The sequence below is a fragment of the Microtus ochrogaster genome, linkage group LG8, assembly GCF_000317375.1.
Source record: "Microtus ochrogaster isolate Prairie Vole_2 linkage group LG8, MicOch1.0, whole genome shotgun sequence".
Taxonomy (NCBI): Eukaryota; Metazoa; Chordata; class Mammalia; order Rodentia; family Cricetidae; genus Microtus; species Microtus ochrogaster.
In genome coordinates, this window is record NC_022033.1 from 20,301,742 (window position 1) to 20,329,541 (window position 27,800).

General features: G+C 52.8%; 1 protein-coding gene across 1 annotated transcript in view; it reads right to left on the bottom strand.

Annotated features, from left to right (window-relative positions):
• Positions 1-1,615: 1,615 nt before the first annotated feature.
• Positions 1,616-27,800, bottom strand: part of Vstm2l (V-set and transmembrane domain containing 2 like) — a 30,053-nt gene continuing 3,868 nt past the window's right edge. The window contains exons 2-4 of the mRNA XM_005363016.3: positions 9,801-9,970; positions 8,511-8,561; positions 1,616-2,479 (exon numbers count right to left, since the gene is read on the bottom strand). Coding sequence (XP_005363073.1) covers positions 2,213-2,479; positions 8,511-8,561; positions 9,801-9,970 — 488 coding nt within the window. The 3' untranslated portion in view covers positions 1,616-2,212. The remainder of the gene's footprint in view (positions 2,480-8,510; positions 8,562-9,800; positions 9,971-27,800) is intronic.

The window sequence follows — 27,800 nt, forward strand, 5'->3', positions numbered from 1 at the left end:
GCCCTCTGTACACACAACCGTCACTCACTGACCCATCAGAACATTCAGCCACCATTTAACCATTATTCATCCATCACCTACCTGTCCATCCATCCACCCACCTTGACATAGGACGTCCATGTCAACACATCCCCAGGTAAGTTCTCAGCAGAACCATGGCAGTTAGGATGACCCAAGGAATACATGATGAAGGAGCAGGGGTTTGAAGGAAGGGATCTGGTCTTACCAGGGCCAGCTACTGTGTGAGCTAGGATGAACTGTGCACCCTCTCTGACGCCGCCGATTCCTCTTGTGTCATAGGGGTATGGTGACGGTCCGAGGAGAATATGAGACCCTATGGTGGACAGCCTGGCATACAGCCTGGTAAATGCCCCTAAGACTCCCAGGCTTGTGTGCCCAGCAGACATAGAGAAGGAACACAGAAGACACCCGATCAGCCCAGTGCTGGAGAAGCTGAGGCAGGAGGAGCAGGAGGTCAAGGTCATCCTTGACTGCACAGAGAATTTGGGGCCATTCTGAGCTATATGAGACCAAGTTTTGAAAACAAAACACAAAGCTCAAAGACACAGGGGCTGGGATACAGCTCCATGGGAGAGCACTTGCCTAACATAGGCACGGAACCCTCATTTCCAGCAACCAAAGAAAAAAAGCAAATGAAAATATTTTGTTTAAAGTGACTAACACGATGGTGGGACAGCTCTGTGGGTGAAGGCCCTTGCCACCAAGCCTGACGACCTGAGTTTGACCCCCCAGGACCCATTTGGTGGGAGGCGAGAACTGACATCCTCAGGTTGTTCTCTGACCTGGGTATACATGCTGAAGCATGCATGTACCCCCCCCCCATAAAGATGCATGCAATAAAAAAAGTGATACAAGCCAGGCGGCGGTGGCGCATGCCTTTATGCCTCAGCACTCGGGAGGCAGAGGCCGGCGGATCTCTGTGAGTTCGAGGCCAGCCTGGTCTACAAGAGCTAGTTCTAACACAGGCTCCAAAGCTACAGAGAAACCCTGTCTCAAAAAAACAAAAACAAACAAACAAAAAAAAAAGAAAAAAAGTGATACAATATAGGTATTAAAATAAAAAAAACCCTACTAAACTGGGCATGGTGGCACACTTCTATAATCCCAGCTCTTGGCGGATCTAAACAACAGGACCACGGGTTCCAGGCCCACCAGGGCTATATGAGACTCAAAGTTGATGATGATGACAGTGATGATGATGTTACCCTAAGAGTCACCACTGGATTCCCTCTGAGAGTGAGGGAGGGGGCGGTGGAAGAGCCGGAGAGCTGAGGTGGGGTCTGCTTGGGAGTGACAGGCTTTCTCTGTGGCAGCTACAAAGATGTTCACCCATTCCTGCTCACATGCTTCACAGGTTCTTCTGTGTGTGCAATTATTGCGGGATCCAGGACGAATTCAGGTGCCAGTATTCACGGTAGGGTAGACAAAGCCTGCTTCTCTTTCCCTTTGGGAACCACTCTTCCCAACCAGCAGCAGCTCCTGCCCTTTCAGACTCCTCTCAACAGGTCACTTCTGTTCTTTTCGGCGACCCACCAAGCCCTCCTTCCCATCCCATCGGGGCTCAGTTGCCAGCTCCAGCAAGACACTGTCCGGGTTGGTTTAAACCGCTTTATTGGAGTTGGCTGGTACTCACAGGTTGGGTCATATACACAGGGCCCGCTCACCCCTAGGCAAAGCCCTGGGCCTCACACCTCCCCTCCATCACCGAGGGTGGCCAGAGGTTTGAGCCAGTTCCGGGGCGGGGTGGGCCCAATAGAAATATTTACAAACCACCAGGGTGGGTGTCCCCTGATCAGGAATGGGGAGAGGATGGGTGGAGGGGATCCCTTGGGTGGACTTCACAGGCCCAGGACAGGGCTGGGCGTGAGGGGGTGCCGGCAGAGGGGGGCTCGGGGAGAGCCTCGAGGGCCCAGAGTGAGCCTGCTGGTGCTAACTCTGCCTGGCAGGGCAGCCTCCCGCGTGGGGCTGGGGGTCCTCCGCTTCCCAGGGGGGACCCGGAGCCGATTCCGGGTAGAATGAGACGGAACAGGAGCGTGGGCCCCCCACAGCCCGGCTCCTCACCAGGGGGTTGGCCGCGAGGACGGGGTGTATGAAGCGGAGCCGGGAGGGGGGGCAAGCAAGCAAAGCACACGCGGGACTCCTCTGCCACCGTCGCCGCAGGGCCAGGAGGACTGCATGCGGGGCGAGCGGGCTACAGGCTGCAAGCCTCCGGCAGAGAGCGCTTGCGCAGCTCCCGGCCCGGCTTGGGCGGCGGTGCGGGCGCGGCAGGGGGCGCATCAGGCAGCTGCAGCACCGAGTTCTCCCCGGGCTGCACCCGCAGGTAGGCCTTGACCTTGTGGTGCCGGGCCTTGCCGTCGCTGAAGTCGATCACGCGACACTCGTAGGTGCCTTCGTCAGTGGGTTTCACCCGCGACAGCCGCAGCTTGTGGGAGATGTTGCTGCCCACCACCTTGACCACCTGGGGGCGACAGAGGCACCGTGAGAATTGGCTGGGGTCACGAGCCAAGCCGCTAGGCTGCCCCCACCCCAGAGACAGCTAGGGAGGGGACCCAAGGTCAGCATCCGAGCAGCTGAACGGCAGACGGACAAACTGAAGCAACTGAAGCAACGCTAATGCCTATCCACAGGGTGGTGTGTGCAGCCAGTGGAATACTGCCCAGCGGTGAAGAAGGGTGAGCCAGAACCCAGCCTGTGAGAGTTCTACAGGCAAGCAGGGGACAAGCCTACTAGCAAAGCTCCCAGGCTGTGCTGCTGTTTATGAACAAACGGAAAAGCCCTGCATAGCAGGAAGAAACTTCGGCTGGGGGCTTGTGCCACACTGAATTTGTGGTCAGACGAAAACCTGCAGGAGTCACCTCTCTTTCCACCATCTGGATCCTAAGACTGAACCTCAGGTGTCTGGCATCATCACCAGAGCCATTACTCGCCCAAGGTTCCGTTTCTTTAAGAAAGGGGCTGGAAGGTGGGGACCGGAAAGATGACTAAGCACTTAAGAACACTGGCTGTTCTTGTAGAGAACTGGGATTTGATTCCCAGCATCCACTTGACAGCTCACAACTGTCTGTAACTCCAGTTGCAGGGAATCCAGTTCTTTCGTCTAGTTTCCACAGACACCAAAAAATACAGATGGTGCACAGACGTATAATCAGGCAAACACACACAAAAATAAAGTCTAAGAAAAAGAAAGATACAGACTGACAGTCAGAGCACAACAGTCAGATGCCAGACTTTAACTTTCCTGTCCCTGGCAGTAGAATGAGTGTTGTTAGCTTGTAAAGTTTTGCCTTTTTATTGATTTGAATTATTTTTTAATGATAGGATCTCCCTTTGTTGTCCAGGCTGGTCTCTGAGTCAGGACCTTCCTGCCGTAGCCTTCTGAACACTGGAATTGTAGCACCACCCCTAACCCTTGACCTGATTTTTAATATTCATCTTACTGCTGGGGCTCCACTGTCCTGGATCAAGTACACCCAACTCGGTGGACAGCCTTCCTGCTCGTGCCTGTGGGTCCCTTCTGTGCCCGTACTTAATCCCCACTAGGGGCTACCTTTCCATATCTGTCACCACAGTTTAACCACATTCTAGAACTCTCTATGATGGGGAGGACCCTTTGCCAAGGCTAACTTTCTCCCACACAGTGCAGTGGTTCTGTGCGTTGCTGTGTGGTATTCCATTGGGTGACCACACTGCGGCTTGTCTACAGTTTCCTGTTGGCTGGTGTTCGGGGAATTTCCAGATTAGTGTTCTCATGAATAAATCTGCTGCAAATATAACTCTGCTGGCAACTCTTTTTTCAGTTCCATGAGGAAAGGCTGTCGGAGTAAAATACATCATTAGTGTGACTGGTGGGTGGGTATGGGGACTCTGACGTACTTTTGTAAATTTCTACATTTCTATAACAAAAAAAAATATTAAAGGGAATGAAGTTGGACCTGTGTTTAGGCAAGGATCTTTCTTAGAGCTGGAAGCCCAGCCCTTCCTGGAGCTCAGTCCCCAGCCGTCATCTGGCAGGTACCTACCCTCCAGACTGCGCAGCCCACCAGCCTGGCCCTTGAGCACTAATGTCCCTAATGTCCCTCCTCTAGATAGCAACAGCTGCACTGTGCCTGCCAACTCCCAACGTTCTGCTTTGGGACCCTAGTGGGTTCTCTGCTGCCCCCCCCCAAAGTGAGGGACCCTAGGGCAAAAAGGATGGTTCCTGGGAGGGTTTCTGGGAGGGTGGGTATGGCCTCAGGCATATCTCCAGCCTGCTCTGAGACACACACACACATAGCTGGGGACACACACAAGCCAGACACAAACAACAGCCTGTGTCTGTGGGGGAACTGAGACTCCAAAAGGAGTCGAGCCTGGTTCGGAGCCCAAACCAGTCTTCAGTAGGGCTGGACAGTGACCCCAGGCTAGGTTCCATGCATTCACCCTAGAAACAGTGTGAAAGACCCACAGAGAATTCCAGAGCTGGCAGCACAGGCTCTGTAAGAGCCCCCTGGTGAGGAGTCCATTCCCCAGGAAGCAGGAAAACATGGGTTTACCATACAGCAAGAGGAACTGGGATGGGAAACAGACAGAACGTCCCAATGGAAAACAAGACCCGAGAGTCAAGAATCAGATGCTCCCTCCCTTGTGTGGGACTCAGCTGATGTCCACTCTGCCCGCTCACTCCATCACCCTGACCAAGGGCACAGAAAGACCCCCGCGGTCCCGCCACACTCTCCGGTGAGTTAGGAGAAGCCATTGCAAATGCGCAGCGGGAGCGAATTACCTCAACATCTGTTTCCCTCACGGATATTAATTATCCTTCATTTGTCAACCCTACAAGGCGCTAATGGAGTAATAATGCGCAGCGCTGGGAGCAACCGCTCCTGGGGAGGGAGGCCTACGCCCCGCCCTCCAGACGCAGGCCGAGGGGGTTGCTGAGACCTCTGCCCTGGCTGTCAGCCTCCTCCGCAGCCTCCCGAAGGTCAACAGGCAAGAGTGGCCTTCAGAAGGGCGGGCGCTTCCATCCGGGGCTGATGGGACAAGGTCTATAGCACAAGTCACTCACGGGTACCCTGACCATCCAAGTCAGAAGCCAGAAGAAGGCGAGGCTGTAACCCCGGCTTTGCCCTCAGCACAGTGTGCAAAAGGCAAAGACCCAAACAGCAGCCATCAGTGCTCAGAACCATTATTGCAGTACAATATCCCCAAACCCTTCAGGGTCCCTGACGGAGAAAACTGAGGCTCCCTAGATCATCGCTATACCCTGGGCGTGGCCTATGGGCAGAAAACCCTCCCACCTCACTCCCCAACCCTCAGCACTCTGTGTCCTTGGGGAGCCTTGCCCTAAGCCTCGTCAGCGGCTGCTCCCTTGGAAGGGTTCTCTATTCCACCTCAGTAGTTTGGGGTGATGGAAGAGCCTGCTGGGCTTCCTTATTCAGGAATCAGTGCGACTGGAGAGGCCGAAAGACACACCCGCAGGGCAGCTTGGCTGTAAATCATAATCACAGCCCAGCATCGACAGGCCTCAGCGATTAAGCACCTAATCACGCCGAAAGCGCCTGGCTAGGCCGGCTCTGAGCGCCAGCCTCCTGCTGGCCACAGCCATACACCCCAGGCTCTGTCCTTCCAGCTAGGCCAGGAGGAAAGGGCAGGCAAGCCATCTGCGCCCATAGAGTGACCTTTGCCTCTGCCCGGCACCCAGGGGAGACCTGGGAGGTTCTTGGGGAGGGAGTGGTAGGCTGGTCAGACTCTGCCGCTTCACCACCCCTGCGCGGATTCAAAGCCCAGCTCTGGGACCCTGTGCGTCTGAGGACATCCAGTTGGTCCTACTGTGGTCACCTGGGCATGTGAGACACCACCATCTGCAGGAGCCAGGGTAGCCCCTGACTCTGCCAGTCCTAGGTCCTCAATGGAACCTTCTCCATATCTTCCCAAAGGCCCCAGCCCCGTTCTACTTGCTCTGCCCACTCTCAGCTGGCCCAGCACAGAGGGCCCTGGAGGCCTTAGCCCTGTCCTCCATGGATCCCTTGGCTTGTGTTAGCTCACCCCCTGCCCCCGCACAGGCTCTCAGAGACCAGTCATTCTCCTCCTGTGGTGGTGGCAGATGTCATCTTCCCTTTTATCCCTTGGGAGTAGTGGATACATGCCCATTTTCCACTTGGGCCTGGGGATTGGGCACAAGTGACTGTGCCCTTCTGGAAGCATTTCTTGCCCACTGTGACTGCAGCCCAGGGAAGGGGGAACATTTTTTGCAAACTAGTTTTTGTGAGTGCATGGATGTATGGGTATATGCTTGTCCTGTGTTCTGACTTGTATGTGGGGGTAAGAGGATGACATGGGGTTTGGTTTCCTTCTACTGTATGGCTCGCAGGGATCAAATTCAGGTCATTGGGGACAAGCACATTTACCCACTGAGCCATGTTTTCTGCCTCATGGGGGAACTTCTTATGTCAGGAATTCAGCCCCATCTTTACCTGTGAGGCTAGTGCAGGATTAATTTAACCCCTAATGCAGAAAGCATTAGCTAGATTAAAGCAACCCTCCCAGAACTCGAACATGGCCGGCAATGCAGGTACCCTAAGCTTTGCAGAATGGCAGCCTGGGGATCTGTAGCCCTCAAGTAAGTACTGGGTCCTTCAGCACAAGGTTTCTAGTGTTTTCTTATATCATCTGCTTCCAGAAACAGAGACGGAGAGGAGGCAAAGCCAGAGCCAGAGCTCAGCTGCTGATACACTAAGTGACAACCACATTGTATGCTCAGGATCCCATGAGTACAGCCAAACCCTCTGTAGGGCTCCTCAGCAGGTTCCACAGGTTCCCAAGTGTCCCCCACTGCCTACTGGAGCCAAGTCTCCCACAGGCCTCGGCACTGCCTGGCCTGTAGCTCACATAGTGGTGAGCCTGTGCATGGAAGAAGAGTCACAGAGCCTCGAAAGCCTAGAAGAAAAGTTTGTACCATTTCCTAAGATCTTAGGAACCCAGGCCGTGGATCTGCCTTTGGGTGTGGTCTGTCTTGCCTGTGTATTTAGGGACGCTGGCTTGCATGCCTGTGTAAAAGGCTGGGCTTGGTACCAGACCCGGAAGCCCCAGCTGGTATGAGGATTATGGGGATGAACTAGGGGTGACTTCCCACTCCCACAGAGAACATTTATTTTATTTAACTAATTAGCATTATGTTCCCCTCTCATGAGGCTAGCAGCCTGGAATTATAATCCTCTCAATCAATTAGATAATTCTTTCTTTGCAGGAGCCCAAAGCCTCTCATAAAATGGGACACAATCGAGGCAGAGGGTGTGTCCTCAAAGGGGGTGTGTTGATACATCTGGAGGCCTCTGTCTGAGGGTCTGAGGGGTGTAAGAGGCAAGAAATGGGGCATGAAATAGGAGCATGCCCTTGACTGAGGGCAGGAGAGCAGGGGTGGCTGCCTTAAACTGTGAACAGCTGCAATTCCCCTGCCCTGCAGAAGGTACCAGGAATGCTGCGATCCCATCTGGTCTCCCACTTGCTAGCTCCTCCCCTGAGTGGCTGAAGGAGCCTCCTCTCTGGCATCCTGGCCACAGTGCCCTTACTTGTCCTGGGGGCCACTCTGCTGCAACCCCTGGTTCAGGAGCCACAGCTCCCCTTGTACTGTATCTAACTTGCCCCGGGGACTTGAGGTCCCTAATAGTCCCTAGGAAGCTATGGGAGGCTCAGCCAAAATGGGGGTTTTAGAAAGGCTGCCCCAACAGTTTCATAACTGTACTTGGGCGCCTGCACCATGGGTGTGTTGCTGAACTCCAGTAACCCAGCCTTGTCCTGTGGCCACACGCATGCCCAGAATAGTGTCCCTGCTCCCTGGTCTTCTTTCGACAGTGCCTGTCTCTTCCAGGCTGAGCTTTAGCCTCTCAGACTCCACAGTAACTGTCACATCCCAGCTCCCTGATGTCCCTGGCCTCCCTGGGCTTTGGCAGAAGAGGCTCAGCACACTAGCCACATTTCCGGTACTCTCCAGCCTCAGCTCCCCAAGCCGTAAAATGGACAGAGGCTTGGCCCTGTCTGCCCACTGTGGCCATAAAAAAAAGTGAGTGGATACCTAAGAAGTCCTGAAGTCCTGCTCCTGGAAGTCACGCCCAGGGACCCTGAGATGCTCCAGCATCAGTCATGGCGGGTCAAAAAAACAGCCCACTCAGCCTCCTGAGACCTTGTAGCTTCCCAGTGAGTGACAAATGGGGTTGAGTCAGGCATGGAACACCACGAGGCATACCTGGCCTTGGCCCGCCAGGGGAGGATTTGTCTTCTCTCTCCTGTCATTTTTTCTACCCGTCATTCAATGGACTTGAAAAACCTCTGGAAAAAGACCCAGAAAAACAAACAAAAAACCCACCAAGCTGGGGCACCTCCCAGTCCCCCTCCCACTTCTTCCATTTTCTTACCCAAGTTCCCTACTGAAATGGACCGAAACAATTTTTTTGTTGTTGTTGTTACAGCTACATCTTTCATTAGACCATTTGTGGAAAGGCATCAAAACTCACACTTATTTTGGTGGCGTCCTTCCCCGAGTCCTCCTGCTGAGAAGCTTTTAGCTGTCCAGAGAGGGAGAACAGAGAGCAGAGACAAGGTGTTAGTGAGGGGTGGGCGTGGGGAGAAAGAGCATGGAGACAGGAGACAGTTAGGATTGTGGTCAAGGATGCTGGATTTCATCTGTGCATAGTGTGTACAGCTGTGGAAATGTCACCCTGTTCATAGAGACACTTACATACATTCTAGTCAAATTGAAAAGTGATAATAAGAAAATGAAGACTGGAGAGATGACTGAGCAGTTAGGAACACTGCTGTTCTTCCTGAGGATCTAAGCTGGGCCCAGTACCCAGCTCCAAGGAATCCAGTGCCCCCTACTGGTCTCCACAGGTACTTTCACCCATATGGCACACATATATACATTCAGTCACACACATGCACCTAAAATAATAATAATAATAATAATAATAATAATAATAATAAACCTTATTAAAAATAGGATTCTAGCCAGGCATACGCCTTTAATCCCAGCACTTGGGAGGCAGAGACAGGCTGATCTCTGTAGTTTGAGGCCAACCTGGTCTACAGAGCAAGTTTCAGGACAGGCTCCAAAGCTACAGAGAATTCCTGTCTTAAAAAAACAAACAACAAAAAAATAAGATTCCAGCTAGAAGTCATGAGGTTTGGAACTGGGGTCCCTCAGCTCTGTGCCCACTGCAATGCAGGAGTGGGCAGTCAAAGGGGGGACAAAGGAGGTGCTTATGTTTGACACTGACCACAGAGCCAGGCGTCTGGACTCGGGAGGGTGTTTAGCTATAATGGCTGTGTGTCTGTGTGCACATACAAATTGGGAAGAGTGTGGGTGGCATGCCCCTGAAGTCTGTGCCTGTCTGGGGGTGTGCTGCTAAGCTGTGTGTTTGAATCTGAACTTTGGTTTGTAGCAGATACGGTTAAATACTTAGCCATGTCCTGAGGCTTCTATCCCTAAATAACCAAGAACAGGCTGAAATGCCCCCACGCACCCCAAATTCCCTCCTAAGGGTCCCCAAATTCCTCTCCTAAGGGTCCCCAAATTCCTCTCCTAAGGGTCTCCGAATTCCTCTCCTAAGGGTCCCCGAATTCCTCTCCTAAGGGTCCCCTCTGGCCACAGGGCTCTTCCACACGTGCAGGAGGCAGGCTGACATATTGAGGACTTGTTATTCCAAAAATCAAGAAAGGAGTGCCTGCAGAGTGTTGCTGAGGACCGGGACATCAGGCACAGGCCCCTGCAGCGTCCCCCATGGAAGCATCTCCTGAGGTCTTACCTGGTTGGAGGCCCAAGTCTGCTTGTCGGTCCAGTCCCGGTGGCTGCGCAGGTACCACCACTGGATCTCCAGGGAGTAGGATGGGGAGCCGCTGCCTCGGAAGGAGCAGGCCATCTCCACATCCTCGCCTGTCCGTGCTGTCATGTCATGGGGCGTCTCTGTGAAAAGTGCTGTTTGGGGAACAGGCAGATGAGGGCTCAGAAACAGGAGCCCACCCCCAGGGTAGCTGTGTGTGCAAGACGCTGTCCTAGAGCCCGAGGGGACATGGGCAGAGGGGTGATGGAGGAGGGCTGACTAGCAAGTGAGCCAGGAGGCAGGGAGGCTGCAATTTGAATCCTTCCAGATTCTTCCATTCACCCTACCCAGTGCTCAGCCCTGTGAGCCTTGCCCCCACCATTTTCCAAACTCAAACCCAGCCTCAAGGTCCCCACTTCCCCTGGGGTGCACCAGACACCATTCTGACCCTCCTGGGGGGGACTGCTAGGCTCCTCCCCTCTCCCTGGGCTCCTGCCTCTTCTCCCAGCTTCCTTAGCTCTGGATATTCTCCACCACCAGTCTGGCTCAATCAAAGTTCAGCTCCGAGTCACCTCTTTGTGAGCCCCAGCAACTCTTTGTTCAATGGTCACCAGCTTGCCTGCTCCAGATATGCTTGAGAGGGGAGCAGGGGAGAGAGACAACCACCCCGCCTGGCATTCCTGCAGGGTCCAGCTCCCACCAAGTCTCAGCACAACCAGTTCCAGGAGCCAGCAGCAGTACCCCCATGCTGTACCCCCACTTCACAAACCCCGCACCCCTCCCATCCATATGTCTGGCTCTTACTCCCCAAACTGTCTGAGATGCAATTAGCATGTCTTCCTCCTTTCAGGAGATTGTCTCACAGAGAAGGAAGATGGGAGATGCCTAGCAACTGCAGGTCACCCCAGACATGTGATGGCCATCAGGCCCCAGCCCTGGGCTATGCAGTCCTCCAGGCCCAGTTCAGAGGGACAGACATTCCTAGCCCCAGAGACCACCTGTCCCAGTAAAAAGGGAGCCCCGAGCGGAGAGGGGGCATCCTGAATTCAAGGGGCAGCGACCCCACTCCCCTCCAAAGGACAATGGGCGTTTTATACGATTAGGTTTGATGACTGTCTTTGCTCCGCACAGGGTACCCGTATGGAGCTTTACTTCAGCAACATCTCGGGGCTGAAAGCAAGCTTACCAGGCTAAGGTTTATAAAGCATCTTATTGGGGGAAAAAAAAGCGTCCCTTTCTCTGCAGAGTGGAAGGACTTGCTAGCCCTGGATACATAAACAAGGCCTGTTTGACAATGAAGAACATGGCTTGAATCACAAAGATGGTGTGGGGTGCTGGGAGCTACCTTTACATGTGGCCACCTCCAGAGCTGGGCTGTCCTTGTCTTTGAGGGCAGGAGGAAACCAGACTCCTGCAGGGATAGTACCAACCACACTTGCCCAGTGCCTGTGCCAAGTGCTCAGCCACTCTTGGCTTTCTGATTCAACCCTCACAGCCTATACTGGATCTTCTGAAAACTCCATGGGTTCAGGCCCAGAGGATCTCCAACTCCCAGCTCCTTGTCGCAGGGCTGAGCCGCCACTAACACACTGGTCCCACTCCTTCACGCTTCCCTGAAGACAACCTGTTTTCACACAGCGGCTGGAGGTATTTTAACACAGCACAAACCGCTCCATCCCCCTCTTCTCACTACCCTCTCAAGCATCTTCTCATCTAGGGTAGGAGCTGCAGCTCCTGTGAGGGGAAGATGGTCTGTACGTATGTAAGTTAACATAGTGATCACTAGTGACATGTTTCTGAGTGGACGAGGCACCTGGATTTTAAATTTCATTTTAATTCACTTAAATAGACTCATTTGGATAGTTACTATCTTGTGTGGCACAGCTAACATGTTATCTGTCCTTCCAAGAGGTACAGCCATTCCTGTGTCATCTCTGTCTGTCTGCCTGCCTTTGTCTGTCTATCTATCTATCTATCTATCTATCTATCTATCTATCTATCTATCTATCTATCTATCTATCTATCTATCTATCTATCTATCATCAGTAATGGAGAAAGGCCCTGGTTCACAGTGGGAGGTTGGTAGTATTCCTTAGTGGCTAGAAATTTCGTCTCCAGGGTCCACACCTGATGATCCTGCCTCAGCCTTTGTGGTCAAATCTTCCCCAGTCTTATTTACCAAGTAGAGCAGTATCCAAGGGTGTCACAGAGAACCTGCCACCACGAGAAGCCCGTAGGGCCCTAGAACAAGTGTCCTCTGGATACAGGCCCTTTCACTGGTTCTGGGTAGCCAGGGATGTGAGAGACAGTGGGGTTGCTCTCCTGTGACCCTTACCACATGCCACTGCCAAGTCTCAGAGACCAGCACACGGTACCGCTTGCCCTCTCATGGAGCAATGTAAGATCCTGGAGCTAGGCAAGGGGAGGCCACTCAGGCCTGAGATACAGCCTTGGAACCACTCCTCCTCCCCAGAGTGGGATTCGGGGAGCCATATGTGGCTGATAAGGATGAGGATCGCCTGTGTGGCTCCAAGAGGAAGGAAGGGACATGCCTCTGTCTGTCCCCTCTCTTGGCTACAGCCCTTGTCCATCCCCTCATCAGAGCATCAGCTACTTCGGTTGGGGCCTCTGGTTCCACTCACTAGGCTCAGAGAAGGCAGAACGAGGTCTGGGCAGCCCAGCAGCCAGGGTTAGTGAGACCAGGTCCCAATATTTGGGTCCCTGGGATAGCCCTGTCCTGTGACTTGGAGTGGGCCAGAGCACAGGATGGGGGTCACCCCAGGTCACCTCTCCATTGGATTCGCAGTCATGGTTTAAGACAGCTCTTTCCAACAGAAACCTACATGAAAGAACTAAATGATGTCAAGTCACAAGGGATATACCATTTCCTTATGAAAATTAAAAAAACCGCTAAAATTAATTTAATAATATATTTTACTTAAACCAAAATATATTATTTCAAAATGTGATAAAATTGGTTAATAATGAGACATTTTATATCTTTTTGTGTGTGCTAAGCAGTGGAAAACTGAGCATGGCTGTTTGGGCCAGTCACAGTCCCTACCTTTGGTGGCCGCTATGTAGGTTACTTGCAGTCAATAAGCTCCTTGTGATTTAGAGGGGGCAGCTGTCCCCCCCACCCCCAGCTGCGATCCTTCCCCATACTACAGTCGTCGGAATTTGAACCCAGACCAGCCTGACTCCCTAGACTCCTATCCTCATCACCACATACTTCTTAGGGGATTCGGTGACTTTGGGGGACACGTGGTCTCACTATGTAGTCTTCGCCATCCTGAAACTCGTTCTGTAGACCAGGCTGGCCTTGTACTCACAAAGATCCTCCTGCCTCTGCCTCCGGAGTGCTGGGATTAAAGATTGGCCACCACACTCTGACGTCTGAAGCCTTTTGCTTTTAGAGCTCTTTTTACAAGGGGGCGGGCCCACGAAGGGGCAGGCCCATGAAGGCCCCAGGGTTTGATCTCTCACACGGCATAGTCTGGGCACGGTGGTGGCATACAACAGTAATCCCAGCAGTCTGGAGTTGGAGACAGGAAGACTGGAAGTTCGAGATCATTCTTGGCTACGTGGCAAGTTCAAAGCAAGCCTTGGATACATGAGACTCCATCCCAAAAAGAAGTGGGAGTGGTCCCTGCTGGCCAGTCTGCAGCCCTGGAGGGCAGTGTGTGGTGGTGGGGTGTGCTGTGTTGTTTCGTCAGGACACAAAGACTTCCCTGAGGCAGCGTCCCCTGGCCTCAGCCCCAGTGCACAGACAGAGCACGGAGTGGGCAGGGATTTGAGGTGGGAGGTCAAAGGAAGACTACAAAGCCACTGCTGTGGCCATCGTTGCCAGCTCCCCTTCCCACGGGGGCTCTGGTCCAGGGTTTCTCTGGTCCCCCTCAGACTTGTCAGGGGCTCCAAAGTGGGGTGCGGTGAGTCCTCCCTGGACCCCCTCACCTAGCTTCCCAGGGAAGGGGGAAATGTGACTGAAAGAACGGAGAGCCGGTTCTGCGCATGCATCAGGGGTGTAGTTCCCAGTCCACAGTCAGCCCCTAAACACACGTCCTGTCCCCCCAAGCAGTCGTGTGGGTCCAGTGCGGGGGAGGGGGGACCCTGAGAGCACTGGGCTGGAGTTGTAGCCTGCCTCTGCGTCACCTCAGAATGTCTCCCCATCTTGCTCACCAGTTTGTCTTTCCACAGACGTGGTGAGTGCCGGGGACACTCCAGGGAGAAGAGTATTCTGTGTGTCCTAAGGCTGTGCTCTGGCCTCAGGAAGGGGGCAATCTGGGAGAGCTTCACTGAGGAGGCTCCCATTCTCCCTGCAGGGCGTCTATCATCCTAATAATTGTCCCCACTTTTCAGATGAAGTTGGGGGAGGACTCAGGGAGGTTAAGCATCTCGCCCAAGGTCACAGAGTGAGTCACTGGTTAGACTGAACCCAGTTTTAGAAGACTTAAAAGGGGAGCCTGCTCTAGACCATCTCTGAACACCTCCTTCCAAACCCCCAGATCAGTCCTTCCCCCAGCCCTCTGCCTCCCAGGGGCATCTCAGACATGAGTCCTTTCTTTCCAGCTCAGGTGCCTCCCAAAGCCTCAGCGTGTCTCCAGGGCCGGTGTAATTATAGATTTTGGAGGAAGGGTATTTGTATTCTCCAGCTCTAGGGCCTGTGGCTGCCTGGCTGACTCTCAGGAAAACTCAGGGAAGACAATTAAACCCAGTGTCCACAAATTAGGATTCTGTAGAAGGAACAGGGACTTGATTGAGCGTGACATCAGCTGCCTTTCTGCTGTTAATTGGGGCAGCGATATACTCATTAACCCCAGGCCCTATCGGGCATCGGCTGCAGCAACGGGTGCTGAGGCCTGGCTGAGCCAGGCTTTGGCTCCTGGCAGGTAGGAGCGAGCTGAGGCCGGTCCTGTCCTTCAGCACCAGGCTCTCCCAGCTTGGACCTGGTCCATCCAGATAGCTCTGACTTAGCCTTCCGTCTCGTCAGCTTGGCCCTCACTGTGTGACCTGGGCCTGCCCGTTGCCTCTCTAAGCCTGTTTCTTTATCTGACAAAGGGGAGAATCCAGGGACAGCTGAGAAAATGGCACCAGGCAGCATGTGTACAGTCAGTTTTCACCCAGCAACCTCACCTCTCACCTCTCACTCTCTAGAGATGCGTCCTCAACACCTCATGAGGTCACATGGCCATGTAGCATCTATATCCATGCATGGTGGGCCCTGTGGCCCCTCACTCACCAGTTCTGGCCTCTTTGCCCCAAAGGTCCACCTTCCAGAAGTCACTGGGCTCTTGTACACCTGGGGAACTCATCTACCCCCAAATGGGCAGCTCAGCCTGGCTACTCTGAGCCCAGATCACACACACACATGCCACATATACATACACACACACACAGCATGTGCACATGCACGTGCGCGCCCATGCACACACACACTTTCTTTAGCTCCTCTTGCATAGCTGGTACCTGTTCCTTTCTTTTCCAGCCCAGGGATGGTTTTTACTGGCTCTGCATCATCCTTAGAGGGTCTGGAGCTGAGTGTTGCCCGGTGGCTCAGTAAGAGATGTCACCTGGTGGGGTGGGGGCAGCATTCGGGGTGGTGGTGGTGATGTGTTGGGTCTCTCTGCTCTACCTGAGCTCTGTTGGGTATGTATGTGTGTGGTGTGCTTGCTTGTGTATATGTGTGTGTGTGTGGTATATGCATGTGTGAGTGCGTGGTGTGTGTGTAATCTGTGGTGTGTAAGTATGTATGTCATATCATGTATGTGTGAGTATATGGTGTGGGGAGTGTGATGTGTATATGTGTGTGGGGGTCTGTGGTGTGTGTTGTGTGGGTATATGTATGTATGCGTGGGGGTGTGCTGTGTTTGCGGTCTGTGTGTATATGTGGTATATGAATGTGTGAATGTTTGGAGTGTGTGTGGTGTGTGAGTATGTGGTCTATGGTGTATGTGTGTATGTATGTCATATTATATATATGTGTCTGTAGGGGTGTGTTGTGTGTGATATGAGTATGTATGTGTGAGTGGGGTGTGTTTATGTGTGTGTGGGTGTCTAGTATGTGTGTTGTGTGTGTGGTATAGGATGTGTATGTAGTGTGTATGTGTGTGTGTAGTGTGGTATGTGGTATATGTATATGTGTACGTGTGAGTGTGCACTGTGTATATGTATGTGTGGTGTGTGTGTACGTATGTGATGTGTACTGTGAGTGTGTCTGTGTGTGCATATGTGCAGTGTGTGTGTATGTAGTTGGTTCTCTAAGGACGGCCCAGGGTCCCCCTTATGGAGGTCCCAGAGCAGCTGCGTTCACAGCAGGCTGTGCTCAGTAGGAAAGGTGCTGTTGTCATGGCGGAGCCTGAGCACTGACAACACTTCTGGACAGTTCTGACAACAGCTCAGCAGACTGCACACACTTTGTCCGGCTACACACTTAAAAACAGCCAGGGCGGCAAGTGTGTGCTCTGAGTATTTTATTTATTTATTTATTTATTTATTTATTTATTTATTTATTTATTTATGGATTTTTCGAGATAGGGTTTCTCCGTAGCTTTTGGTTCCTGTCCTGGAACTAGCTCTTGTAGACCAGGCTGGCCTTGAACTCACAGAGATCTGCCTGCCTCTGCCTCCCGAGTGCTGGGATTTAAGGCGTGCGCCACCACTGCCCGGTGTTCTGAGTATTTTATTACACTTTAAAAAGCCCCCAGCGGCTTCCCCAAATCCAGCAGCTGCCCCACGTAAACCCGAGTGAACACTTCACAGCTCTGTCTGGACCACGCCCCCACTCTGACCCTGCACTTCTTCCTCCTGAATCTTTGGTCCTGTCCCCTCCCCATGCTCTAGCTTTCCTGACCTCTTCACTAGCTGGCAGTCTTGCGACTTGTCTCTGTTTCCATTGTCCAACTGACACACGAGTTTCTAAAAGCAGTCATTCCGGGCTGTTGCCTGCTTCATTCCAGCGCCAGGATGGTGCCAGGCACACAGCAGGTGGCTCAGTGAACTCCACCATGTTTGGGAGTACACTGGTCATAGCAACCTGGCATGAATCCACACTGAGTCTTTTCAAGCTGCCCAAGAAAGCAAGGTTCAGAGGGCCCAGAACCATCACGGCTAGTCTCCTGCTGCAGCATAGAAGGCAGGAAACCTATTTTACCCCCAGTTCTTGTACAAGAAACCCCACTTCCACCAGGCCTGGTGAGGTGGACTGCCATCAGGCTGTTTCACCATGGAGTATGGGTGCCCAGAGAGGGAGCGACTGAGCCTGAGGTCACAGAGCCCAAAGGCACAAGGTCAGCTCACAGCTCCAGGACTGGCTGGGAAAGTCTTCACCAGAACTGACATTTTATCTAGGCCCCCCTCTTTTTTCAACATAGGAAGTGTGACATTTTGGGGGTCATTCTAGGAAGCCAGCTCTGTGCCTAGCCCAGAGCAGTATCTCCCGACCCCGGGGCGGTGGTGGGGTGGTGGGAATAGGTGCTCTTTAGACCTGATTGATCTATCACTTTAGATAATTCTTTCACACTGCTTAGGAGAGGAAAACCTCCCTGAAAGGAAACCCGCAGGCGAAGAGGGCGACACAGGCAGCCCCAGCCCCTCCTCCCTGGAAACAGGGCGGTTGTCTTTGGCCTGGACTAGGAGGAGATTCCTCCAGTGCCGCTCTCAGCCTGGTAGATTGCCTGCAGGAGAGGGAAGCAGGATAAAGTCAGGGACTGTCTCAGAAGGAACGGACGGGCCAGGACGACTTAGCTGTGTGCCTGCCCCTTGTGAGAGGCAGACGGGAGGAATCCAGTCACAGCGCTGAAGGAAGGTGCTGTATGCCCTCGCGGGAAGATGGTTGCCTGAGCTTGCAGTCAACACGCAGGAGGAATGAGAAACACCTCTCTAACCCCCTTCCCTTAGGGGAGCGGCTCTGTCTCAGAAAGGCTCTGGCCTTCAAGGAGCCCGAAGGGGAACAGAGACACACACGCCAGGGCCTGCTGTGTGCACAAAGGTTGCGACTGGGAGTGGGTGCTGTGCACAGCTGTTCAGGGCACGCACGGTTTGCACCGACCAGGAAGTAGAGTGTTTCCCTCCCCTCTGGGTTTGTCACGCTGTATGTGGGAACTCTGGAAAGAGGCAGGCGGTCTGGAGGATCCTGAGGAAATGTAGGCCTGCATCAGCATGGACAGCCAGAGGAGGCTCTGAGCAGACGGGACAAGCTTAGGCGTCAAGCTGCCAAGGCTGCACGGTGAGGGGATAGGGCATCCAAGGGCCCGTGTTATAGGCAGGCTCCTACAGCCAGCTTTTGAGGACGGCCTCCATTTCTCCACAGGGCGCTTGTACTACCGGCGCTATTATTTACTTAATATTTATTTTCAAAGCATCTTTCCCATTTTACTTAAATAAATTCAGCTTAAAAGGAGACTTTTATTACTGCCATAAATGGAAAATCAGCATCGCTTGCCATCGATAGCGGGAAACTGTAAAAATCAACACAGAAGCAGCCGGCATCCGTAAATCCCAGCCAGCAAGGCTGCTACGAGCTCCTGCCTCTGCCTCCAGTTTGCTCCACTCACTGGGAGGTGGGTGAAGGGAAGAGGAGCCAAGGCGAGCTTTTGGGCTAAATCCAGAGTGGTACCACAAATAGGCAGTCTTTTCCATCCACAAGGCTTGACGCACAGGTCCCACTGAAGTGTGATAACCGTGGCCACTCCCAGTCTCTGGCCTGCTTCCATCTCACTGGTTAGCATCACAATTTACATTTAGACCTCAGAGGCCTGGCTGGGGCTGTGCCACAGACCCGCGCCTTGGCCTGTCACTGCCATCAGGACAGCATCGACACTGTGTCCCCTCCACTTGGTGATACTTGGGGTGCTTGGAACAAGTGAGGCAGAAAACAAGGTAGGAGACCCTCTGGTCTGTTCTTCTCCAAGCAGGGAAGCAGGTGCTCAAGGAGTTGGCTTGTCTCCAGAGGCGCATGAGCATAGCAGACACAGGAAGGGAGCAGAACATGGAATTCATGAATTTGGAATGAAATGGGGATCCTCAAGGCAGGTCTATCCCTGTTGGAGCCAGTTTCCCACCAGCACAGGAAGAATAAATGCCCCAGGTGCTGTCTCCCATCCCTTCTGACCCAAGGCCAAGTTCAGCTCATTGGTCCTGGGCACCTCGGGCCCTGTCCTTGCAGTACTGGCCTCAGTAGGAAGAGGACCTGGAGGGAGAGTAGGGGTCAGGGTGGGGAGCCAGGACTCCCAGGTCAGGTGTGACTATCCCTGAGCTCTGGTTCCTACCTACTTCACTGGCTGAAGACTTCTTTTGAGGAGGGAATGGATTAACGAAGATAAAGAAGCTGTTGGTATAGGGGGCCTGGTGAGTCCCCAGCACCTACTGGTCTCTGGTAGAATCACTCACTGATGAGGTTTAGACCTGAGTATGTTCAACCAGGTGGGGTCTCTGCCCACCCTGGGGTGTGTGTGTGTGTGTGTGTATGTGTGTAGGTTACCGCAGCCAATACAAATACAAAGAGACCAGATTCGAATACCTAACTAGGTGCCCAGTGATGCTGTGCCTCAGTCTTTCTGTATCTCTATCTATAAAATGGGAGCAATGACAACAGCTGCCCCCCAAAGGTTGCTGTGAGATATAATACCATCACTAGCTAATGAGGTGTCTGCTTCCACCGGGAGAGTTATTTCCTTCTCCTTCCCCAGTGCTGAGATCAAAGGCTTGTGACGCCATGCCCAGCAACCCTAGCTATGTTCAACTGACCTGAAAGTTACTTAAAATTCTCTGTCCCCAAAGTGAAGAAGGAAGAGCTGCCAAGAGCCCCACAAAATTGTACAACCTTCACAGCCGTCTGGTCCCCACACAGTCACACTATACCAAAGGAAGCCCTGGACCAGCAGGTGATCAACTCCCAGCTCCACCTTCCCGCAGCCCTGGCAGCTACACATCTGGACTGGCCTGTGCTAGGCATTCCTGCGTGATAAGATGTGGTCTTCCAGGACCGGCTTCCTTCACTGAGCTTAGTAGCTTTGAGGTAGTGGCAGTGTTTCATTGCATTTTGTTCTTTTGTTTGTTTGTTTGTTTTTTTCTATTTTTATTTGCTTTACTTTGTGTGAGAGTTGGAGGGGGGCTTGTGCCCTGGCCCGTGTGTGGTCAGAAGGCAACTTTTGGGAGTTGGTTCCTTCTGTCCACCACGTGGGTCTCAAGGGTTGAGATCAGATGGTCAGGCCTGGCACCTTTACCCACTAAGCCATCTCATTGGCCCTCATGACTTCTCACCAGTCTGTTGTCCTTCCTTCCGTCCTTCCTCCTTCCCAAGAGAGGGTTTCATGTGACCCAGGCTGACCTTCAACTTGCTATGAAGACGAGGATGATGACCTTGAACTTTTGACCCTCCTACCCCTGCCTCCCAAGTGCTGAGATTGGTTGCAGATGTGGGCCACCATGCTCGGTTCTATGGTACTGGGAATAAAACCTGGGCCTTTCTCTGTGCTAGGGAAGCACTCTAGCAACCTGGCTATGTCCCCACTTACAGGTGTTTTTTTTTTTTAATCTATTTATTTTTATTTTATGTACTTTGGTGTTTTTCTATGAGTGTCAGGTCCCCTGGAACTGGAGTTACAGACAGTTGTAAGCTGCCATGTGGGTGCTGGAAATTGAACCCGGGGCCTCTGGAAGAGCAGTCAGTGCTCTTAACTGCTGAGCCAGCTCTCCAGCCTTACAAGTGTTTCTTGTTTGTTTATTTGCTTGCTTGAAACAGGTTCTCACTTTGTAGCCCTCGCTGGTCTGGAACTTTCTCTGTAGACTAGGATGGACTTGAACCCACAAAATTATGCCTGCCTCGGTTTCCCAGGTGCCGGGACTAAAGGCGTGCGCCTCCACACCCAGCTTACATGTATTTCTTTAATGCAGTAAGAATTCTCACTACAGCCAGAAGAGTCCTTCTCACTCTCCTCTCCTTACACTGGGGAAACTGAGGCAAGAAGGAAGAGACCTGCTTGTGTTTCCTGCCAGGCCACTCAGACACTATGCATTCATCCACAGGTCTGTGACCCAGCGGCTGAGGCAGAGTGCTTCCCGAGGCCACCAGCACACATCGAGGGAGACGAGGGAGACGGCAGTAGAATTACAAATCTAGAGAGATTTAAGGAGAGCAAAAATATTCTGGCACTTGCAGGATTGTGGGAGTTGATCAGGCTTCCCCAGTGGAATTCCTGCCTCCTCCTCCCACGCAGGCCACAGGGAGGGAGAGGAAGGCAGGTGTGGGAGGCCCAGGGAGGAATGGCTGGGCCAGCAGGAGGGAGGCAAGCAGGCTAGAGGGGCTGCAGGCTACAGACATTGTTTCTCTTCCCTGTCCTGCAGAGCCACTGGGGGCCCTTGCCCTGATGGCTAGCGGGGCTCACTGGTGTGAATGAGGCCCAAGATCTAGGCCCCCACAGTGTGACTCCAAAGCCCAGGCATACACCGACCTGTTGCCAAACAGGGAGGGCCAAGAACGGGGAGCAAAGATGAAGGCTGTCCTAGGTCATAGGAAAGAGAACCTTCCTTACGCTGAGACTCTTGAATACAATTCCTCATGCTGTGGTGACCCCTGACCATAAAAGTATCTTGTACTTCATAACTGTCATTTTGCCACTGTTATGAATTGTAATGTAAATATCTGATATGCAACCCACTGGGGGTCACAAGCCACAGGTTGAGAACCATTGCCCTGAATGCAGCCAAGAGAAGAAAGAAGAGACTTGAGGACACCAGAAGGACCCCTGGAGAGTTGGGGGGCAGCAAAAGGGGAAGAGGCAGAGAGGAGGTAGGCAAAAGTGAGCTGCAGAGGCTATACCCAGGATGCTCTTGAGCAAGGCTCTTAGGCAGCTCAGTTGGCAGGAGCAGAGGAAGGATGGCTCTGGTCCGGGGCCACCCCTGTCCCTACCGAGAACCTCGTGTCTGCCTAGTCACGGCCCCTGCTCATTCTGACAACTGTACTTGGGAATCCCAAGGTGGCTTTCAACATGTGCTCTGAAGACAGGCCAGGATTGGAATTCCTACTGCGTTTTCTCACCACAGTCCAGTCCTAGGTTAATCTCTGTGCCTCTATTTCTCCACCTGCAAAATGGGCTTGCGTGGCCCACACTAGATCCAAGGAATACTGACACACTGGTTGTGTCTCCTCCGCTATTCATTCCCCTTTGCAGGGTGGGCTTGCTGTGTCTTTTCCTTAAGAGAGGATTGGCCTAGCCTAGTCTCTAAATCAAGGTCAATTCTAGAACCAAGAATTTTGAGCAGAAGGGGTTCTGCCCCACCCCAAGGCCTTTGCACTTACGGTTGTCTCTGCCTGGGCCAGAGGCACAGCACCAGAAAGCAGAGAAGAGAGGGAAGAAGAAGGGCATTCAGAGTTCCAGGACTGAGCTAGTGGCAAGGGACCCTGCCTGCAGGAGTCTATCTAGGTTCATAAAAGGACCAATGGGTGACTTCAGCCCTGCCCCAGGTCTTCCTTGGGCATCAGCCTGCCCCTCCCTCTCTGGGCATGCAGGCCCAGAGACCATTAGCTTGGCTTTGTTTTGAGTGCTGTTTCCACTACTGAGAGCTCTGGCCGCAGGGCCTCCATTAGGGACCCTTTCCCGGGGCCGATGACAGGCGGCAAACAGCTCCCCAGCGAGCCAGCAGTAATTGCTGCTGTCTCCAAGGCCGGAAATGATTTTTTTAAAGCCTCACAAAGCAAAACAGACACCCGGCTGTATGCTTTCTGCCTTCTTACCCTAGCCAGGAAGCAAGCCTGAAGGTCTGAGCGTGGAGCCCACTGGAGACTCCTGGAGGCCAAGAGTTTGCTGAGGAAGCCAGGTTGGGGGGGGGGCAGTCTGCCTCTCAGAACCTCAGTTTCCTCCCCTACAAGCTAAGCGTGTAGAATGATGTCAAGGGTACCTGTGGCTGGGTGCACAGGAGACCTGGGGGAGAGCCAGGGGAGAAGGACAGGAGTGAGTCAGGCAGGGAAGGACAGGACACAGGGACAAATCTGCAAGGGGAGAGGAGCCTGGCACAAGAATGAACTGGGAGAGGACACACACTCCATGCACACATGCATGAGTGCATACACACCGGTTCCCACCCCCAACCCCCGACATGGCCACTTTCCCCAGGTGCTGAGCCAGTACCAGCATCCCACAAGCCCACACGCGGTGAGGCTGGAACTATACTCAATGTTGTCCTGGCAGGGGGCATCTCCTCCAGCTTCCCACACCAGCCGGAGCTCCTGTTCCCTACACGGCACCAGCCCCACCCAGGCCTTCCCAAATCAGAAAACGTCCCGCTGGGGTGTGTGGAGAGATGACTCAGTGTACGCCTTGCAAGCCCAGGGACTTGAGTCTGATCCCTAATGTCATAAAGCTGGGTGCGGTGGCGTGAGTTTGTAATTGCAGTGCTGGGGAGGCAGAACTAGGTAGATCCTTGGGGCTCACTGATTAGCCTGTCCTAATCAGTAAGTCTCAGGCCAGTGAGAGACCTGGTTCAACAAACAAGCAAGCAACAAAGAAACCCAAAGTGGGCTGCATCTGAGGAGGAACATTTAAGGTGGTTCTCTGGCTTCCTCATGCATGTGCACACATGTGTACAGCCATGCATGAATGCATGCATACATACACGCATGTGTGATGCCCTGGGTTAGATTCCCAATGACACAAAGAGAAAAACACAGCTCACTCCAGGGACCAGAACCCAGGTGCTAACATGCTCTGTAGGCCCTGGCCATTGTTGGCTTTTCCAGACAGGCTCACACAACTCTAAATTTCCTTACTAGAGTGGTGAGGCTGATTCCCTGGGGAGCCAGAGATGGAATTTGGGGTCGCCTACAGCCTTTTGGAAGTCCAAGCGAACCAGGTTCACGTTTCAGAGGCAGTAGTGGATTATGATTACAGAGAAAAGAGGAAGCCACGGGTCTGGGCAAGCCGAGGCCCTCCAGGCCTCCACATTTGACCACTTACTCATTCAGTCATTGCTCATTCATTCATTCATCCCCTCACTTGGCCGCTGTGTGGGTGTGTCTGAAATAGGCTGCATACATGTGTGGTTCTGAGTTGTCTTTCTGTGTGTGTGTGTGTGTGTGTGTGTGTGTGTGTGTGTGTGTGTGTGAGCATGCACGTACATGCATGTACAGACAGAGAGATGGGGGAACGGGGACATGAGAGAAGATGGAAACAGCAGTCACAGAGAAAGGGACAAAGAGACTGAGTGGCAGAGATAAGGAGAAAAAGAGACAGAGAAAGATCTGGAGAGACAGAGACCCAGGAAAAAAAGAATAATGGGAAAGTGAGTCCAGGCAGATGGCAGGCACAGCACCTGGCCAGTGCCACTGATGACCCCAGGCTGGTAGTTCCCCAAGGCCCCTTTCAGCTCCTGAGCTGACAGCCCAAGGCTACCGTGAAGGGCAGTTGAGGCTGACCCTGAAGCAAAGGCCACAGAACAGAGGATCCCAGCCCAGTCCCTCTCCATTCCCTCCTAACCTGCCCACCCACCAACTACAGCCACCCAAATATACTGCAGGGACGCATTTAAGCAAAATCGTCATTCCCTGGACTGGGATTCCTAGGTGGAGACACACAAGCAGCACACATGTTCACAGGGCCCCAGCATTCTCCCTGACAACGCCTGACTGAGACCGCAGAGTGCCTTATGGGTTCTTTCAGGCAGAACGCAGCACCCTCGGTATCCTGGCAGTCCCTCCCCCATGACAGCCTCACAAGCCAGGGCAGCTAGCCAGGGCACTGTCAGGTTCAGGACCAGGGCTGCCTACACACTCAGGCAGCCAAGCAGAAGCAGAAAACGCAGGAGCTCGGCTCTGTGTTCCTCACCCAGGCTGAGCCTGTGTGTCCTGCCACATCTGTGTATTTCCAGGTAAGTTATGTCTGACCCCCTTTCGGCAGCCTGGGCTGAGAAATGGGGGTGTCCTTGATTCTGTGGTGATGACCACGTGGTGAGAAGAGAGTGGAGAAGTGAGTGTGTGGGGAGGAGACTGGATGATCGAACCTCAGACTTCAAGACCTTGAAGACAGGTACCACAGGCTGCTCCGGGCAAAGCAAGGCTCCTGAGGGATTTCAGAAGCTAGCATTTAGGAGCAAACTCAGTATTGTTCGGTTAGGGAAACTGAGAGCAAAAGAAAGGCAGGCAAGAGAAAGGGGAGCCGGGCAAAGCTACTGGTATCTGCCTGCCCCCTCCCTCTCTAGCATTTTTGCTGAGACGGAATAATGGAGTCAGAGAATCCACCCCAAGAAGTGAGCTGGGCAGGTCCACCTACTGTGTTCCCTAGATGTTGGGGAAGAACCATGCCTACTGTGGAGCCTAGGTGGGGGAGCATTCTCCCTGCTGGGAGCTCTCTCTCCCCTCCAACCCATCCCTAGTCAGCCTGTGGCTACCATGCAATGCGTCAGACCTTTATAAACACCTGCTGTGTCCTGGCTCATCCACCCTCCATGAACTCAGGGTTGGAACCTTTGGGAAATAAAGTAGAAGCCCTCCATGACATCTCCAGCTAAGATGTGGCTGGATCCTGCTTGTACACCTTGTGTGATGGGGAGCTCACTCTAGGTACTGTCATTGCCCAGGGTGAGCGCCCTTCTCTGAGCCGAATATCACACCCTGATCCCATGCTCCTGAATAGTCTCATAAATTATACTCAAGTATTCTTTATGGGCACAGTTTCTGTCCCTTTCACAAGCCTGAGAACTGCCCATGGTAGGAATCTTATCTGCCCACTTCACTGATAGTTTCCAGTAGCTAAATGGCCTGGCATAAAGCAGATGCTCAATTGATATCTGTCAAGTAAATGAATGCACAATTCCTAACAGTTGGCAACATACCCCACCAAGGTATAGCCCTGGCAGGCCCCCAAAGCTGCCCATTCCTATTCTGGATGCCCACTGCCAGGCCTGGGTACCACCTGTACTATGATGTTCTTAATGGCTTCCTATAAACAAACCCACTATTTTTAATACCCTGTTAGTCCCATCCTAAGCAATCATATCTGTGAAATCACAGTTTTGATGTGCTGGCTATATTTTCCAGCCCACATTAAAATAAATGCATAACTATTAAAATGTAAGAGGTTTGTCTGGGCTCTGCCTAAGACCATCTCTCAGGGAAGGCACAGTTTGGCTGAGGCCCTAGGGAAGCTTTGGGAGGGGTTAAAACTGGAGTTAGGGGTGAGGTAGAATGGAGCTCAGACCCCAGAGATCCCACTGGTGACTTCCAGGAGGATGAGGGGCTACTCAGCTGTGGGAGGGGCCTGGAGGAAGAGGTGCAGGTCCAGCCTCCCACATTCCTTCTCCGGGATACTGGGCACCACAGGGAGCCAGTGTGTGGGTACTGATCCTAGATCGCAGATGGCCACTGGGTGGATTGATTCTCTGGTTTAACTGCACATTTTTCTGATGTGCCACCAGATCAGGGAGGAAGCCCAGTTGCACCCTTTCTCCCACCTGGCAAACACATTCCACTGCCACCCAGGGACTGGGTTCAGGCTATCCACTGCAAGGTGAAGTCTTTTATCCACTTCACCCTGTCCTTGCTGTGGCCAGTAGCCTTGAGGAGATACCAGCTGCATGAGGCTTTCACTGCAACCATGGATTCCCTGTGATATTCAAGGTATTTCAGTGTTTCTAAAATATATTAATGTGGATGGAGCAAGTGTGAGAATTGGAAACCCAGACCATCCATCACTCCCTGAACCTCCCTGCGCTGGCTGGAAATGTCCTTCCCACAGCCCTGCCAACTGTCAGTGTGATCCTAAAATCTCAGAGAGTGGCCGAGTACCTAGAAGTGGGCTTGAGTCGGGTTGCCTGTCCTCCCGTCTTTTTCTCCTTCCTTCCTTGCGTTTTTTAAAAAAGATGTTTTGGTTGCTTTTTTTTTTCAGGTTGCCTTGCTGTGTAGCCCTGCAGGCCACAAGGAAACACCCATCACCCTTGCTGTCCTAGTAGCAAGGGACAGAGTCCAAGAGGACACCTGTAGCTCCCATTTGGTAAAAGGGCCCCGGAGTCTGCTGAGGGCAAGGTGTCTAAAGCAACTGGTGTGAAGGTCTTGAGGAAAACCATTTCTGAGGGCCAGGTTCCCACAGGAGGCCAGGAGGCCCTGAGCCAGGCTGAGTATTTATGAGAGTAATTGATGGTATAATCACCAGTGCGGGAGACAAAGGAGAACACACATTTCTAACATCATAACCTTCAGGAGACAAGACTCAATTTTCTTCAGACGTCCAGCCACCAAACCAGCCGGCTTATGGATGGCGAGATACCGACAGTCAGGGAAGGAACCCAGGGAGGCCACAGACCATTTTTTCAGAGCGCGAGCTGCATGTCAAATGGTCCGGAGCCCCTCCTCCAGGGCACCCCACTGCTTCTTCCCGGCAATGCAGAGCACCTCAGACCAGCAATCATTCACTGGACTAAGCGCCAAGCCAAGCTGGGGGCTTTGTCTGTACTTGGGGGCATTAATAATTGATGGTTCCGGGCTGGGTTGGGGGTGGCATCTTCAATGGGCTTCCGAGGCTTCATTGTTTAGATCATGCCTCTTTAGGAAGCCAACACAAGCCTGAGCACTTGGTGATTACCACTCTACAGCCCCCAGCAGGTAGGGGTGACTATGGCAGGGCTTCCTGTCTCGAGATGCCAAGAATTGTCAAGGAGCTCATTAAAATGCAGATGGGGGGAGCAAGGACTGAGGTATAGGACAGTGGGAGAGCTCTTGCCAAGCTGGTACAAGGCCCTGGACTTGATCCCCAGCACAATCAAAAGAAGGGAGCATGAGTTGGCTCCGCAGGTAAAGGCGCTTGCTGCCAAATATTACAACCTGAGTTCAAACCCCAGAACTCTTATGTGGTGGAGCTAGAGAACCAGCTTCTGCGAGTTTCCTCTGACCTCCACAGGCACACTCCAAGAAAATAAACAAATGGAAAGAAAAAAGAGGAAGGAAGGAAGGAAGGAAGGAAGGAAGGAAGGAAGGAAGGAAGGAAGGAGGAAGGATGG